The following is a 17842-nucleotide window of genomic DNA, read 5'->3' as shown; positions in this document are numbered from 1 at the left end:
CGGTATTAATACCCAAGTATTTAATCACATTTGGGTTACATAAAGTGTGTGTTTGCACAAACTTGACATGCATTTGTTCCGAGCCTATATAACAGCAGGTCTGGTGATGACAGACGAGTAGATAACGTGGTGCTGGTCCTGGTCTGCTGCCGTCCTGTTGGCCCTCTCCCTCCAGTTCTGATGGCCCAGAGAGGCGTAGTGGATCGTCTCCTCCGACTGGGACCGACTCTGCAACGCCTCACGCTCTGCAGACAGACAGACAGGTGTGTTTTAGTGTTGAACATAATACCTGAAGGTAATTACAGCGTTGAGACTGAGGACTGGTGTTGTTACCCGCTGGTCCGGTGATGGACGTCGACCTGGGCTGCAGCTCTGTGTCCTCATGTGTCTGAGCTTCTGCAGAGAAAACACACATGTATGGAGGACAAAATCTGACAAATCTAAATATACATAAAACAACAAAATAACACAATAACAATACATTTCAACAACATTTGTGACAAAGGTCAATAGATAAATTATTTACTGTCATCACATATTTCTATACAACACAACTGAGTCTGACATCGGTCATCAACCTTGCAGTCACACAAATAAGTTAAAAATATATAAATAAAAGGTATGTGATAGGGAAATGTACCAATATAAGACCCCTTCATTCCAGTTCTACAGTAGATCTTTTGTAAATGATCTTTATCTTTATGTTACATTTCACATTTTTAAAACCACAAGAGCAGATTTTAAACTTAATCAAAATTTAAGTACAATTTAATGAAAACAATTACATTACAGTAATACACACAAAAAAGTGTACAGATAATTTAATAGGCTGAAAAAGATGAAAATGACAAATATGAAAAGTATCCTTTTTAGTTGTCAGATTTTTGATTTTTCTTTTAAAGATCATTAATATTTTTTGTTTTCATAAATAATTATCTCTGCAAATATTTAATTTTGCTTTTTAGCAATCAAGCTCCAGATATTGAGTAAACCAATATCTGACCTGTATATTGATGTTTCCTCTTTCTCCTGCACCTCATGCTGGTCAGTAAAACACAGACGGCGATCATCAGGAGGATCATCAACCCCAACCCGCCGACGGCAACCATCAAAACAACTGAGAGAAAGAATATGATCAGTAAACTCAAAAATATCTGTGAAAACTTTAGTTATGACAGTGAAGTGTATGTTGTTAAGTGTTATTGTGACCAACCATTCTCAGTCTTTTTCTTCTCCTTCTTCTTTATTTCAGCCACATCTGTTCAACACAACAGCAACAACGTACAGTAATATATAGAATACATGTCCAACAGTAAAAGGATAAATCAGCCACATAAGATTTAGTCATAGGATAAGATGTTGTAAGTAACAATTATTTAATTTTGATTATTGTAAATAAGCATTTTCATTTGTAGTGAAGTATACACTTAAATTAAGGTCTTGTTCACTCAGTTAAATACACTCTAAAAAAACAACAACAATATAACTGTGCTGAATTGGAAATCCTACAGTACCTGTGTTCTCCACAGCAGATGTAGCAGATGTACTTGTGGATGTCTGGATGCTGGTTGGCTCTGGAGACACTGATACATACAAAACATTGATACTTTGAATGATTCAGTCAATAACAGCCCAATAATGTTCAAATTATGTTTTTAGGTGTGAGCACCACATAAATCATCATACCTGTTCAAAAATATTGTTGAATTTTAGATTTTAGAAAAGAATAGACATGAAAATTATATTATATGTTATTATATTATAATATTATATTATTATATTATTGCAATATACATTTTATATAGAAATCAATAGTAAAAATGGGAATCTGATTAGAAAAATGAAAAAAAAAAAAAACATTATACAGATTGAAATTTGAAAATTAGTATTTCATTAATTTTCCAAACTTGTAGCCATTACAAATGTCAGAGCAGAGCCTCTGTATGTTTGTAACATCATAAGCTGTCAAATGTTGTATAATAACTCACCTGTGAGGACAGTGACTCTGCTCTGCAGTTCTCCATTACAGTGGTACTCTCCAGCATCCTCTGGCTGCAGATCCTGGATCTGCAGGGCATCGTTCTGGAAGCTGAGCCGGCTCCCTTCCCTTTCTGCTTTCGCTGTGCCGTTTCTGTACCGGGTGAAGATGGCCTCCCGCTTGCCCCCGTTCCTACGGTGAAACCACCTCTGCTTTGGTTTGGGGGCACGACCGCAGGGAAGCAGCAGCGTCCGGCCTTCAGGGACCACAAAGTCCTGACCTGTGGAGGCAGATTTAGAGAAATGTTTGTCATCGAGCTGGTCAGTTAGTGGCACATTAGACGATGGAAAGGTTTTTTCCACTGTAGTGCTTTATTAATAGACACCCAACTGAGCCTGACTGTCTACTGAGTCACTTTGTACATCCTCTCTCCTCATATCTAGATTTTATTATTTTAGATAACCTTTATATAGAGACTGAGTAGAGCTCACAGCAAGATAGGAAGTTGCACAACTGGATATAACTGATGGATGGATTGATGGAGCCATTTTCATGATGGTGTCCTCACTCAGACTACTCACCTGTTTCCCAGTGGAAAATTTGCATCAATAAGACTCAAAAACTTAGTGGATAAATGCTGACATGAATCTCCTCAGAGAAGAGGAAACTGTCAGACAAGCTTCAGTGTAATTCACCAGAATACAGAGTGTGGTTATTGAGTAACAGCTCTCGGCTCTCGATGACATAACACTACTGGCTAAACTGGAAATTCACTGTTGGTTTGCAAAGACGTTCAGATATGAGATTCAGACTTTTCTCAATCTTTGTATTTCTTATTATCATTTTATTGACCAATAAGTTGAACACTACTGTTCCATCCCTGTGTTGTCAATTATGTTTCACATAAAGAAACATTAAGGCATGTGTGACTTGTCACTTCTGTAGAATACTTGTTCCCCTTTTTTTCCGGAAGATATTGGGCAAAGTGGCTGGTGAGAACTTCAGACTATGGAAACATTAACTTTCAGATTTTCAAATCATCCACATCATTGTTGTTTCTGCTCCCAACTTCCTCTTTTCACACCAAAAACTGAAATAACAATTTGTTGTGTAAAAGTGGTTTCACGACATGTGTCAGACAGATTTAATCGGCTCCTTAAACATTTTGGCAAATTTGCCAAACCATTGGCATAGTCCCTATAGTCTTAGGGGTAGGTTTGTTACCTTTAATTGTTGGTGCAAGCTGTTTTTCGATGGGCTGTGCAGAGATGCGAGCTGCTCAGCTAATGCACGGAGGCTCATGGTATTTCCTGCTTTTCCTCAAAACTCATCAAATACACAATCCAACAACTCCAAAACGCTCTCATGAACGTTACAAGACGAGATAAATGCATAGGTAAATAGCCGCCAATGTGCGTTCGCCTCAGGGGAAGTAGTTTTTTTGGCTAGGAGTCTCTTTTGGGCGCAACACCGGCTTTGCATTTACCTCGAAAACAACTCTGTTTCATAGCGTGGTGAATGTTCAGGTCCTAACTTGTCCACAAGGGCGTTTTGGATTTGTTGGATTGTGTATTTGATGAGTTTTGAGGGAAAGCCCATACCATTAGCCTCCGTGGCATTAGCTGATCAGCTCGCCGCTCTGCTCCACCGATCTAAAAACAGCTTGCACCGACAATTAAAGGTAACAAACCTACGCCTAACTGTACGTTCACACCAAAAGCTTCCAAAGCGTCAAAAACGCCGGAAGTCAATTCATTTTCAATGAGAGCCCGGCGACACCGAGCGTCCAAAGCGTCAACAGGCGTCGCCGCGCTTCCAAAGCGTCCAAAGCGTCACCAGATGAGAAGTTGAACCGGGGAGCATACATCAGTCCGACTGCCCAAAAGTCAGACGGCTCATTTCTCCGACTACTCATTCTACAGTGTTAAGGTTAGGTTTAGGGTAAGGTTAAGGGTTAGGGCTACTTAAGTCGGAGAAATGGGAGGTCGGACTAATGGACGCAAAAATAAAGAAATGTATGGTCGGAGAAATGGGTAGTCGGACAGACGCCATGCGCCCAGTTGAACCATGGTTAACTTTAGGGTAATGAGCTATGACGCGGTTCAGCGGCAACCGGCGGCAGCCTGTCAGAATAGAGATGTCCGTCGGCTGCCTTTTTTTTCTTTTTTTTGTATAGAGAGCCTAAGCGGAAGCAGGAAGTAACGGTCACCATGGGACCTCAACTCTGAAAAACTATCCATTCAAATGAACGGGACGGAAAATTTTATTTCGTGATCCGTTTGAATTGTGCCATGAGAAAAAAATATGTCCTCTACCTGTTTAAAACATCACGTTTCATCCCGAGAAATCAGCAGTTTGTTGTAAAGCTATTGTAGAATAAAATTCAGAAGAATCTGTAAGCAGAAAGACTACAAGTCGCGTAGGTGACGTCACACACCGATTGCTGCCCTTTCCCGTGTCAGTTGGTGACGTATTTTTTGTGGGACACAGATCTGTAGTCCGTAGAGCGGTCTTTACACAAAATACATTCTTCTGTTGCCGTTTTATGATAAACGGCTGATCTCTCTTCATGAAACGTGATGTTTTAAACAGGTAGAGGACATATTTTTTTCTCATGGCGCAATTCAATCGGATCACGAAATAAAATTTTCAGTCTCATTCATTTGAATGGCGAGTTTTTCAGAGTTGAGGTCCCATGGCGCCGTTACTTCCTGCTTCCGCTTAGGCTCTCTATTTCGGCTCCCCAATGACCAGCGCGATCGAACTTTGACGTCAGTCACGTGACAAGCGGCCAAAGCGGCTGAAAATATTTGCCGTTTTGGGAGCTGTCTTGTCTGACGCCCACCCTCGAGCGTTTTTGACGCTTTGGAAGCTTTTGGTGTGAACGCACAGTAAGACTATAGGGATTATGGCAATGGGCGAATTTGCCAAAATGTTGAAATAGCTCTTTTACTGTACCTTTTGCTTCTGGATGTCACCTAGCAACAAAATGTAACAATGGGTCATGATAAGACTTACCTATCCTACTATCCTTTCCTAGCCTTAGCAGTTAGCAAAAGCAAAGTTCTGCGGTAAAACCAAATACACTGTGCAGTTATGTATAATTAGGTTCTAGTGCATGTTCTATGTAGTTGAGAGTGAACAGCCCTTATTTCCCCCCAATCAAAGCAGAGTACAACTTGGCCTAATTGGATGTTCATCACGTTTCCTTTAGCTGCCATAACACCATGTTCACCTGTGAGCACCTGCAGCTCGGCTACCGGCAGCTGGTTACAGCGATACAGCCCGTTGTCAGAGTCGTCGAGCTGCAGAACACAGAGGTCTCCGTCAGACATCAGGAGGTAGCGCTGCCGGTCTTTGTTGGTCTCGTAGCTGCCCTGTCGGGTCACCAGGACCTGTCTGTCCTGATGGGTCCAGACCACTTGAGACCGGTCAGAGCCACCACATCGCAGACAGACATGATGATCCTCTGGGACTGAAAACCGGATCGCTGCAGAGAGAAGGACAAATCTGAAACTCCCTCCAACTCAAAATGTATTCCATGATATATTCTATCATTTTATCTATCTTAACCTAACTGCTTGGTGTTTTACAATTGTTTTACTCCTCTAAATCAATATAAAAAGTCTATTAACTTAGTTTTCATGCAGTATTGATAAAGCTACACATCAAGCTTTAAACACTGCATCATGTTGGCTAAAATTAGCAGCTGCTGTTTTAGATACACAGACATGTCACTCATATCCTGCTTCAGTTTTTAGTCTGGTTTCCTCTTTTATCTCATGGAAACATGCTCACTGTCGACCAGTCACACTCACAACAACACAGGAATTATTCTGTCTGATGGAAATTACTATTATAATACAGATTCTGTGTTAAAATGTTATACTAAATATAAATATTGAATTGACTGGATGACTTTTCCTTTCATTTCAGAAGAATTACTAAGGTTTAAGAACCTCAAACTTTATTAATTTATTTTAATATCTCTTGAAGAATTGCATCTTATATGGATTAAAACATACTATAAACTGCCTGCTGAATTTGAAATGGCTCAGAAATACACTGAAGTGCTTGTCCTCCCTTTGGTTGGCACTTTGTTTTATACAAAACTCTTGTATCAGTACATGGCATTCATATAAGTAATGCCAATTTGAATATAGACGTTTTATCAATATAAAGGCTTAATACAAATCGCCATATGTTCTTCTGACAATTTAGTGACAGTTTGTATGTGAGTAAAGTGTAAGTAAGTCAGTAAGTAAGCAAACCACCAGGTGGGAAATTTGTCATGGACTCTTTACCCATGCTGCAAAAGAAAACATAGCCTACACATTGCAACAATGTACATTCAACATGCACAACACATATACAACACATACATAGATAAGATCAGGAGCTCAATTCATGGCGACTGTTAAGAAGCCTGGCACATATAAGCAATGACTGACATAAATGTAAGCAACAACAATAATAATAATGAATAGATATTATATTAGTATTAGTGTTACCGAATATTATAATAAAATTGTTATTAAGAGTCTAAAATTTGTGTACAGCAAATGTTACTGCATATACAATAAAAATGTATCAAAAGTGAATGAAGAACCAATATCAGTAATATTAGATATGTAGTATTTAAGACATTTACCTGTGGAGTTTTCATTGCAGGAGCTCAGAGAAGTTTGTAAAAACCAAATGTAACAGAAGATTGTGAAACTCAGCATCTTCTGGGACAACATCAGACAGAAGAGCAGCAGCTGAGAGCAGCTAGTGTGTGTTTGTGTGTGTGAGAGAGAGACAGTTTTCCACTCGTCCCTACTTCTTGTCTTCCTCTTCCTATACAACAAATCCCAATGTCACTGTCCCTGAAACTGGAGCTGTAAATGTCAATGTAATTTAACAATATGGAAGCAGCATATTTGAATTCTTACATTTCCAAAAAATAAACATCTGAATATAACAACAAAAAAATATATGTTTCAACCATTTCGACTTTACTTAGGTAAGTTTTTTTTGTTTTCCATTTACAGTTTCAATTTTCATTTTCATGTCAATCTGTCATTTCAACATCAATCTCCTTTTTCAGTCTGCAATTTCCTTTTCAATATCTAACAACTGACAAATTATCTTGAACCCTAAACTACAGTATTACTGCATTTTAAATTGTGACTCCTCTCTATTCTCTATGAATTCAGGTGTATTTGTTGTATTTACTTGTAAAAACAAAGAACAAAAGTAGGCTACAATTAACACAAAACCCAATAATTATGTAGTTCTTTTCTTTATTCAATAGATTTTGGATCCATGTTAGCAGGAAGATTTGACAATGTGATCTTTATAACTGCGATAAACTATAAACAACATTCACATTGCTCTGTAATCTTTAATTTAAAAAAAGTTACAAACACATGATCAACTATCATCCAAACAGTCGCCTCAGTTGTTTGTTGTGAGTAAGGAGTAAATGGTCTCGTTGGGCTGAGACACAACTGTAAAAAAAACAACAACAAAAAAACGGATATGAAAAAATGAGTATGGTTATATAACATGTAGTATAAAGCGCAGCTGTCAAATATCAAAAGTGTATGGACATTGATGAGTCGTTACCGTTGTTGTTTCCCACTGGGTGTTGATGCTGGACGGTCGTGTACGTGATATCATGTTGACTTGATCCATCTACAAATGAAAACATTTGTCAACATGAAATTGTTTACACCAAAATGTAACAAAATTAGATCCTAGATTAAAGTCTATTAAAATTGTTTCAAATGATTGAAAACTTGTTTATGCTAAAAGAAAAATTGCCATTCAGCTTAATGAAAGTCACAGTTTGTAATAGTCAATTAGTGCTTTTGTTCATGGCAGTTTATATTTAATACAAGAGTATGTATGTTTTTTTTAATTATTATTTTATTTTGTAACAAAGATGACCTCGTGTTTTGAATCTGCGTCTCCAAACGAGGAAGAGGACGATGAAAATAACGAGGGCGAGGGGGATGACCACTCCGAGAACCAAAACGAGCATGATGGGAACAGCTGAAAGATGAAGGAAAATGACATGAAATCATGACAGTGATGATTATTGTATAATTCACAATCTTTCAAAATGTCTTCACAGTTAAATTTGAAGTTTAAAAGATCTACAAAGTCGCTTTTCATCAATCTGCACAGGCATTAATACATCTGTATTTATCATATAATAATAACCACAGGTGTCTGAGTGTATGCCTTCATTTGTTGCTGTTGTCTGTCTGCACTTGATCACTCACCGTGCTCAGATCCTTTATCTTCAAACACATTCAAGTAAACAACTGACTTATTATTACACAAGTAGAGTCCAGAGTCACTTGGCTGTAAGTCTGTTAGAATCAGGTTGTGGCCATCAATGCGGGACCCTTCTGTCCTGACAGTGTTGTTCCTTTCACCGATTCGTCTGATCCATTTAAGTCGTGACCCAAGGACCACAGGTGGACATGTCAGACTGATGTTGGTTCCTTTTGTACGATTCAGTAACTCTGTACCTGCACGTGATAAATATCCAGAGTGAATAGAAATCACATGAATCTATTTTTTAAAACAGGAGAAAACAGAGTCTGATGTTACCTGATGGGATCACAATCAGTTCCACAGCTGGTTCATTGTTGCAGAAGTATCTTCCACTGTCTGAGATATTAGCTATAAAGCTCAGTGACTTGCCTGCTATTAAGGTGAAACGTTTGCCTGGGTCATTGTGTCTTATTTCACGGTCACCAACATTTGTAATCAAGTCAATTTTGCTTCCATTAGACAACTCTCTGCTCCACGTCACGTGACCATTCACAGTACGAGCACAAGGTAGTGTCGCTCTTTGACTTGCCACAGCTATTTGAGAAATGATTTCTGCAAAAAAACACAGTAACAATAACAGGCTAGTGAGACAGGTGAAATAAACAAATTCACAACAAATTAAAGTAAAAAGTTCTTACCTGCAGTGACATTACAGCCCAGAATGAAGGCTAACATGCAGCCGTATACGTTCACCCTCATCTTGACACTGAAATAAATGATTCAAGACTAATGTCTCATCACCATTATGTGTAGAAATCAGGAAACTGTGGGTTCATGTTTCCAAAAAAAGGCTCTTTCTTAATGCATATCCGCTCACTGATCTTTGTTGGTCAAAGACAACTGTTTCCTTATAAAGCCCTGCTACGTGTATGGTATTTAAGTATTGGTACATATTGTGCCAGTGCTAGAGGACAATTTGATGTCAGAACCACTGTTAACCCTCACCTCACACACAGACTAATTGTCTTTTGATGGGTTGTAATGTGAAATGTGTGTTGGGTCTTTGCTGCTTGTAGCAGTCTCTATTTGAGGAAGTGTTTTACAGCATATGATTGACACATCTGCTGTGTCAAAGAGCTGTTCCATCCACCCACTTCAATCTGCTTTATTCCCTCTTTCCTTAGTACAACCACTGGGGGGCGCTGCTGTACTTAAAGTCCCCCTAAACCAAAAATTATGTCAATGTAGTGTTTGGATTATGCTACAAGACGTTTCAGCAATGCACATGAACATTTTAGATTTGAAAATGCAGTTTCAAAGCCAGAGTCTAAAAGGGTTGGATTCAGTTTTTCAGCACCCAGTCAGGTTTAATACATCAGCAACCAATCCCGTTGATTTTCTTTTGCATCTCATTTGTTGTTCACTGTGATGGTGACACTTCACAACTATACAGTTCTTACAATGCAGTATCATTAGTTGATTTGGCTGAAAGGCATTACCTGCCCCCAACTGACGCGCACCGCCGTTACCGAGCAACCTGGTGGCAGTGGGCGGGCGCAAGTCATGAGTCAGGGGAGAAATTGTAGACATGTTTTTAGCCCTTTGAGAGTTTTTATATGACAACTTTTTTGTGGGAAAGCAATTTTAATCAAAAAATAGTCAGAGCAGAGCATTTTTACAAATTTTAAAATGCCTCTTCAGGGGAACTTTAAGGGCCACCTACTGCCTATTGTCAGCGTGGGACACCAAAACTTTCTTCACACAAGACATTAAACCATTGTTCTCTAACTTAATTACAAAAACTCAATTACATGATTTAAAAATCTGCATTATGGAGTCTCATCATGATAGCACAGCAGTTATTAGATCCTGATCCTGACTGTTGTTTGAGTCACTTTGGATATCCTCTGTCCTCATCTAAATTTGCTCATTTTAGAAAACATTAGAGACTGAGTGGAGCTTATAGCAAGACGGCAAGTTGCATGATAACTGGATTTAGCTGATGGATGGAGCCTTTTTCATTCTGGTGTCCTCATCCAGACCACTCACCTGTTTCCCAGTGGAAAATTTGAAGTGTATTAATAAAACCCAAATTTAATAATACCTAGTTGATAGATGTTGACGTACATGAAACTCCTCAGAAGAGAGGAAACTGTCAGTAATACACTTCAGTGTAATTCAGCCACACACAGTGTGGTTATATCTCGAGTAACATCTCTCGCCTCTCGATGACGTCACACTAGTAGCAAACTGGAAATTCACTGTAGGCAAAAACTGGTTTTGCAAAGAAATTCAGATTAACAAAGAAAAAGCCTTTCTCAATCTTTGTATTTATTATCATTTTATTGACCAAAAAGGGCTTAAAATGAACACGACCGTTTGTTCCATCCATGTTTACAAATGTTTAACATATAAAAACATGAAGGCATATGAAACATATATTTACACAAATTTTCAAATAACACAATTTTCTCTCACTATGAAACCATACAGGTGTAACTTCATGTCCAGCCATCAACAGTACCAGAGTTCTGAAATATGAAATATGTGACTTGATACTTCTGTAAAATACTTGTTCCCCTTTTTTAGGAAGATATTGGGCAAAGTGGCTGGTGAGAACTTCAGACTATGGGAACGTTAACTTTACAAACTTTCAAATCATCCACATCATTGTTGTTTCTGCTCCCAACTTCCCCTTTTCACATCAAAAACTGAAACCACACAATTTGTTGCGTAAAAATAATTTCACAACATGTGTCAGATGGATTTGATCCACTGGCACAGAGTCACGGTGTTGGTACAGTACATACAGTGGACATTGTTGCTATTTTATTGTACCTTTTGTTTCTGATGTCGTCATTGTAGCAACAAACTGTAACAATGGGTCATAACAAATTGCAGAATGGCCTTATTTATTTCTTTATTACACACAGCCCAGTGTATTTCCAGACTTACCTATCCTACTATCCTTTCCTAGCAGTTAGCAAAAGCAAAGTTATGCAGTAAAACCAAATACACTGTGCAGTTATGTATAATTAGGTTCTTGTGCATGTTCTAGTTCAGAATTGACATTTCTTAATGCCCCTCAATCAAAGCAGAGTACAACTTGGCCTAATTGGATGCTCATCAAGTTTCCTTTCGTTGCCATAACAAACCATTCACCTGTGAGAACCTGCAGCTCGGCCACCGGCAGCTGGTTACAGCGATACAGCCCGTTATCAGAGTCGTCGAGCTGCAGAACACAGAGGCCTCCGTCAGACAGACTCAAAAAAACAGATATGAAAAAAAGTGTCTGATAAAGTGCACTCACTTGTTCACACAGTAAATGTGCATGATCTCATCCGTCACCTTGTGTGCGTTCAAACTTGGGTTCTATGTTAGCATAGATGGTGGTGGCAGCTCCTTCTTCACTATGTCCTTCTAAAAGAACCAGAATGAAATAATGAGTTCATTTTGTACGACTGACATGAACTCTGACCACAGCATTTTCATATACCTGTCAATTTCTGTTCTCCAAATCTAAATCCTCTACTAATTAAGCAGTTTAAACTGTTTCATGCTCATGTCATGAGATCAATAACCACTCGAAGTTCATTGAAATTACTCAATCTATTTTTCACCGTGTTCCAGGACATTTTATTCACCTTGTGTTTTGAATCTGCATCTCCAGATGAGGAAGAGGATGAGGAAGAGGATGATGAAAATAACGAGGGCGACGGCCATTCTGAGAACCAAAATGAGCATTGTGGGAGCAGCTGAAAGATGAGGTAAAATTAGAAAACATGACAGTGATGATTATGATAATGTGTCATAGGGCACCTTTAAATGTGTTCAGATTTAATTTGATTTTCTGCTCAGTTAATAATACATGTTTATTCAGGAAAATATAAACTTCAAGAGAAAATCAAGTTTTTATATAATAAAGTTATGTATTTATCATATAATAATAACCACAGGTGTCTGAGTGTATGCCTTCATTTGTTGCTGTTGTCTGTCTGCACTTTATCACTCACCGTGCTCAGATCCTTTATCTTCAAACACATTCAAGTAAACAACTGCCTTATTATTACACAAGTAGAGTCCAGAGTCACTTGGCTGTAAGTCTGTTAGAGTCAGGATCTGGCCTCTAACGTGGTGGGACCCGTTGGTCCTGACAGTGTTGTTCTTTTCACCGATTCGTCTGATCCATTTTAGACGTGACCCAGAGACCACAGCTGGACATGTCAGACGGATGTTGGTTCCTTTTGTATGATTCAATAAGTCTCTACCTGCACGTGATAAATATTTAGAGTGAATAAAAATCACATGGATTTTTTTTTTTAAAGAGGAGAAAACAGAGTCTGATGTTACCTGATAGGATCACAATCAGTTCCACAGCTGGTTCATTGTTGCAGAAGTATCTTCCACTGTCTAAGATATTAGGTATAAAGATCAGTGACTTGTCTGGTAATGACTTGAAACGTTTTCCTGGGTTATTGTGTGCTATGTCACGGTCACGGTCACGGTCAATTGTAATCAAGTCAGTTTTGCTTCCATTAGAAAACTCTCTGCTCCACGTCACGTTACCATTCACAGGATGAGCACAAAGTAGTATCACTGCTTGCCTTGCCACAGCTATTTGAGAAATTATTTCTGAAAAAAAACAAAACAAAAAAAAACACAGTAACAATAACAGGCTAGTGAGACAGGTGAAATAAACTATTCACAACAAATTAAAGTAAAAAGTTCTTACCTGCAGTGACATTACAGCCCAGAATGAAGGCTAACATGCAGCCGTATACGTTCACCCTCATCTTGACATTGAAAGAAATAATTCAGGACTAATGTCTCATCATCACCATTATATGTGTAGAAATCAGGAAACTGTGGGTTCATGTTTCCAAAAAAGGGCTCGTTCTTACAGTAATGCATATCCGCTCACTGATCTTTGTTGGTCAAAGACTAAATGTTTCCTCATGTGGCAGGACGAAGGAGGGCCCGGGGTGGAGTTTTGAACCCCAGTCTCTTGGGTAAGAGTCATGCGTGCTGACCATTCGACCAAAGGGATATCGCTGTGGCCAAGGCATAGTGACAGGACCATCAACTGTCACACTTCAGCCCTGCTATGTGTATGATATTTAAGTATTGGTACTTATTGTGCCAGTGCTAGAGGACAATCTGAAATGAGTGCAAATGTTAACCCGCACCTGTAAACCAAAAGCTGAGCCATTTTGTAACATGTCAGTCTATATTTGAAGAAGTGGTTTACAGCATATGACTGACTGAAAACACATCTGCTTTTTTAAAGAGCTGTTTCATACATCCACTTCAATCTGCTTCATTCCCTCATGCCTTAGGCTACTACAACCACTGGGGGGCGCTGCTGTACTTAAGGGCCACCTCCTGAAGACAATGATGCTGTTTCCCATGTCCGCTTATTGTGGATGCTCATCACAACAGGTGGATGGATACAAATAGTGTCAGAATGGGACACCAAAACCTGTTTCACATAATAAGGCTTTAAAACATTACTCTCCACCTTAATTACAAGAACTCAGTTAGATGATATTTTAAAATCTGCATTATTGAGTCTCATCATGACAGTACAGAAGAGTGATTGCACTGACTGGACAACTCCCTGTTAAAGAAAACCCCTCTTAAAGAATAATAAATATGAATAATGAATCAAACTACCACAAAATCACTTATATTATTATATATTTATAAAATTACAGAACTATACAAAACACAAAGAAATACATAGACATGTTTGACTTTTATCTAAAAACCACTAACAGTGTAATTACATGGATGTATGGAAATGCACCAAATTTTACCATATATTTCCTTTCAAAGAAATAATTTAAAAAAAAAATTGTCTGGCCCTCCTTATAATATTTAACTATTGGTAAATATAAAGACACTATTGATCATTGTTGTTTCCAGCAGCTTTGGGTCTCTCCAGTAAACAATATGTGTTGGTTGGCTGTGATGAACCTGTCAATCAAGAATAAAAATACAATCAATAATATTCATGACATTTCCATCTGATAGGCTACTCATTTGCCTTTCTTACAGTATTTCAGATTATATGATCAAAGTGTTTAGTAGGAACCCATATGTTACTGATCCATATTGACAGATAAACTGTACACAAATAAAACCACATGAACAAAATGTGGAATGATTACATTGTGGAGATGTAAATAATGATCAGACCGGAGACAGAGGTGAGTCGAGTCTGTTTACTCTCCACACAACAAAAACACTGAAACACCAGGTTGCTAAGTAACCATCTATTCTAAACTCTAGCTCTTAAAGGTACAAGCCCTCTGGTACCTGGGTGAATGTCTTTACTATGTTCCCTATTGTGGGTCACCACAACATATTCTGACATGGATGTTTATATGATAGTAGCTATATAGTTGAAATGTACGGTAACACTTTAATCAAATCAAATCAAATCAACTTTATTTATATGGCACTTTTCATACGTTGCAGTAACACAAAGTGCCTCACAGAGGATAAAAACAAAACAATACAAAACACTGTGAAAACCCCAAACCTCCCACCCCCACAAATATACACACAGATACACAAATACATAGGTACACACTCACGCACATGCATAGACATACGGACAGACATATACATACCCACACACACAAACATACACACGCCCACACACATACACTGTCACTGTCGCTGAGGAGACATGGCTGGGCACCGAAATCCGAGGTGAGGAAGAAGCTACTTTACTATACGGGTGGGTGCATATAGCACATTCATAAGACCTTTCATAAGGTGTTCATAATGCATTCAAACATCAGGTTACACTGCTATGGAATAAAAACGTGCTTTTTTTTTTTTTCAAAATAAAAGTCCCCTAATTGCACCTGGAAATAAAAGAACAAAATACTCCTCTTCAGCATTCAGCTAATACAGTAATTCAATTTACCTTTATTGTTTTGAGTAAAACAAGTGTCGCTGATCTCCGAATATGTGGAATCAGTAGGTTGTGACGTCACTGTAAAAAGAAATTGCAATAATGAGTATACTGTTTACTGGGTGTGATCAGGAGAAGGTTATATCACCAGAGTTAACTGCATGTGCTGCACTCTGTCCTTTTTACCAATGACCTCATTCAGAAGCTGGTTGGTTCACAGGAAGTCTTTGACTCGTTTTGCATTTGGTGTACATGCTCTGATACGACACTGTGAGTTTCAGTGGTGGAAAAATATCTATTTAGACTATGTGGGTTCTTGGTGTGACTTTCACTTTCAGAGCTACTTTAGAAAACGTATCTTTGAACCATGTAGGACAGAAAATCAACAGCAGCCAGGGCTGTAGTAGTCAAAGGGTGGGCTGTCATAGAGAGGGGGAGGTGGGTTGCTGAGTTCAGTTCAAGAAGAAAGAGCATTCAGAAAACAATGGGAAGGTCTAATCATCAATCGTGGACATTTACAAGATGGTTGGAAGCTTTGAAAGGTAAGATGGTTGCAGACCAGACAAGAATAAATAGTATAAAGACTTAGCTGGAGTTTTGTACAATTAAAATAATCTTAGCTTTCCTTTCTTCATTACAAAGATCTCACGATTAACCTGCAGGTAAACATGTTTCTCTGCTCCCCTTAGCCAGTTACAGAAACCACTCCATTGTTTACTTAACTAACCCGGTCACTGAAGTACACACAGTCAGGTTTCTCTCTCTCTCTCTCTCTCTCTCTCTCTCTCTCTCTCAAATTGTGAACAAACAGTTTGTTTACCAGTCTTGTTTTCTGAAAGAGGGAGATCACTGATAGTAGAGTATGTGGAATCATTGGAAGTTGAGACACCTGTTGAAAAAATGGACCAACAAATATTTATCAATGACATCAAACTGAGTTTTTGAGATACCGATATCAGATTATATTACATCACATCAGGCTACAGATATCAATTACAGGAGGGAAATATCAATGTAATCTACAAAGTCAAGATATTAAATACTGAATATTGAATACTGAATAGATGAAACATTTTTCACAATTAGGTGCTTAGCTTAGGTGCTACGAAAAAAGAAACACCAAAGCTTGGACAGTTTGGTCCGTCTTTGTACCTTAAAGGTGCTTTGTTATTTACCTGGAAATGTCGCCAAATAGTAGGTAGCTGTTGGTCCGGTGGAACTTTCTATATATGCAAAATAAGAGGTTAAAGATACAAGATTATGACAAATAAAAATGGGAATGGATCATAACAACAAACTTTGAACAGCCTCAATCATAGAAGGAAAATTGTTTGATTACTCACCATGTGAAGGTTGACACGGTATCTCTTCATAGACTGGATTTGTCTCTTTGGTTTCTATGAAAAAATATTGTCGGTGTCACAATGTCGTACAAGATTGTAATATCGACTCTAATATTCTGAAGATGTTTTTGCCATCTGTCGTGAAAATACCTAATTAAGTAAAATGTAACTCTTATAAATACATCAAGTTAATGGTAAATTAGAATAAATCCAATAAAACACAGTAATGGCATTAGGTCTTAGGGTCAGGGTATGGCAGGGGTTTACTTACTCATAGTTCACTGAGATCATAGATATTTTGGAGATCGTTCAGATAGTTCATATCTAAAACATTTACTATATTTTTACATTTTGTATTCTTCAACATTTTCTTTGTGAGTCTGTTTGTTTCAAATATTTTCTAATCAGATTTTATTCACCTCGTTTTTTGGACCTCGATCTCAAAGTAAGGCAGCGGATGACAAAGATGATGATGAGCAGGAGGAGGAAGAAGGGAATGAGTACTGCACATAGTAAACCAGCAGTAATTATTGTCGGTGGTGTTGTTGATGCTGTTATTGTTGTTGTTGTTGCTGTTGTTGTTGTTGTTGATGATGCTGTTGTTGTTGTTGTTGTTGGTGGTGGTGGTGGTGGTGGTGTGGTTGGCGTTGTTGTAGGCTTTGTTGTTGTTGTGGTTGGCGTTGTTGTTGTTATGCCTGTTGTATTGGAAATACATAGAACAGTATTAGATTTCTATTGAAATATCCACAGTTATTGCCAGTGAAAACTTTAAGAAAGACAACCTAATTCCAAATTGATGGGTCAAATTTAAAATGTCAGGTATCTGTGATTACTATACACTTTTAAAAGCTGTGTGGTGAACCTACAGTACATCTTACTTAAATTAAGATTTGAATTCCTGGCGTATTTCTTTATATTATAAGAAACTGAAACAACATTTAAGAAGAATTGAAATATAAATAATACACAAAATTGATAAAAGTTGTTTTATGAAGCTATGGACAGAATCTGGGTTGCTTAGCTGAGAATAATGAATTGAAACAGAGGGAAATAACCAGGCAGTGTCCAAAGCTGCAAACTGAAACAAATGATAGTAGTACCGAAGATTGCAGTGGTGGACAGTGGTGTTCAACTGGAGTCAGACTACCTGTTTCACTTCATTTATGTCTTTGTTCTGAGCCAATCAGCTGTACCATTTTTTCTTAATAAAAAATATTACAAAATAAAGGTGTACCCATCATTACATTACATTGGTGTTGAATCAGAGTCAGGCTATCTTGAGTTGTTTGTGGTATTCATACCTGCACTTGTCCCTGATGATACTGT

At 38.1% G+C, this 17842-nt stretch overlaps 1 protein-coding gene and 2 long non-coding RNA genes across 4 annotated transcripts; all 3 read right to left on the bottom strand.

The window, feature by feature from the left end:
* Positions 1-45: 45 nt before the first annotated feature.
* LOC146978252 (uncharacterized) lies at positions 46-6758 on the bottom strand. 2 transcript variants are annotated; one of them, XM_085790348.1, is made up of 8 exons: positions 6630-6758; positions 5214-5468; positions 1989-2258; positions 1515-1583; positions 1214-1258; positions 1004-1117; positions 334-396; positions 46-245 (listed from the first exon to the last, which is right to left on the bottom strand). In XM_085790348.1, exons 1-8 carry the CDS (start codon positions 6718-6720, stop codon positions 85-87), a joined length of 1068 nt encoding a protein of 355 aa, XP_085646474.1. In that variant the 5' UTR covers positions 6721-6758; the 3' UTR covers positions 46-84. The 2 variants fall into 2 exon arrangements, with proteins under 2 accessions (XP_085646474.1, XP_085646475.1); XM_085790349.1 differs by having other exon boundaries at positions 334-393.
* Positions 6759-7384: 626 nt separating this feature from the next.
* On the bottom strand, positions 7385-8097 carry LOC146978251 (uncharacterized). The gene is made up of 3 exons (XR_015036961.1): positions 7913-8097; positions 7589-7657; positions 7385-7470 (listed from the first exon to the last, which is right to left on the bottom strand). It is a non-coding gene; the product is annotated as an uncharacterized LOC146978251 (long non-coding RNA).
* A 159-nt stretch (positions 8098-8256) lies between these two features.
* LOC146978250 (uncharacterized) lies at positions 8257-9015 on the bottom strand. The gene is made up of 3 exons (XR_015036962.1): positions 8947-9015; positions 8585-8860; positions 8257-8502 (listed from the first exon to the last, which is right to left on the bottom strand). It is a non-coding gene; the product is annotated as an uncharacterized LOC146978250 (long non-coding RNA).
* Positions 9016-17842: the final 8827 nt, after the last annotated feature.

This window comes from Trachurus japonicus, chromosome 11 (genome assembly GCF_045865225.1).
Source record: "Trachurus japonicus isolate A0001 chromosome 11, Traja_1.0".
In the NCBI taxonomy this organism is placed as follows: domain Eukaryota; kingdom Metazoa; phylum Chordata; class Actinopteri; order Carangiformes; family Carangidae; genus Trachurus; species Trachurus japonicus.
This window is presented reverse-complemented; position numbering and strand designations above follow the sequence as displayed.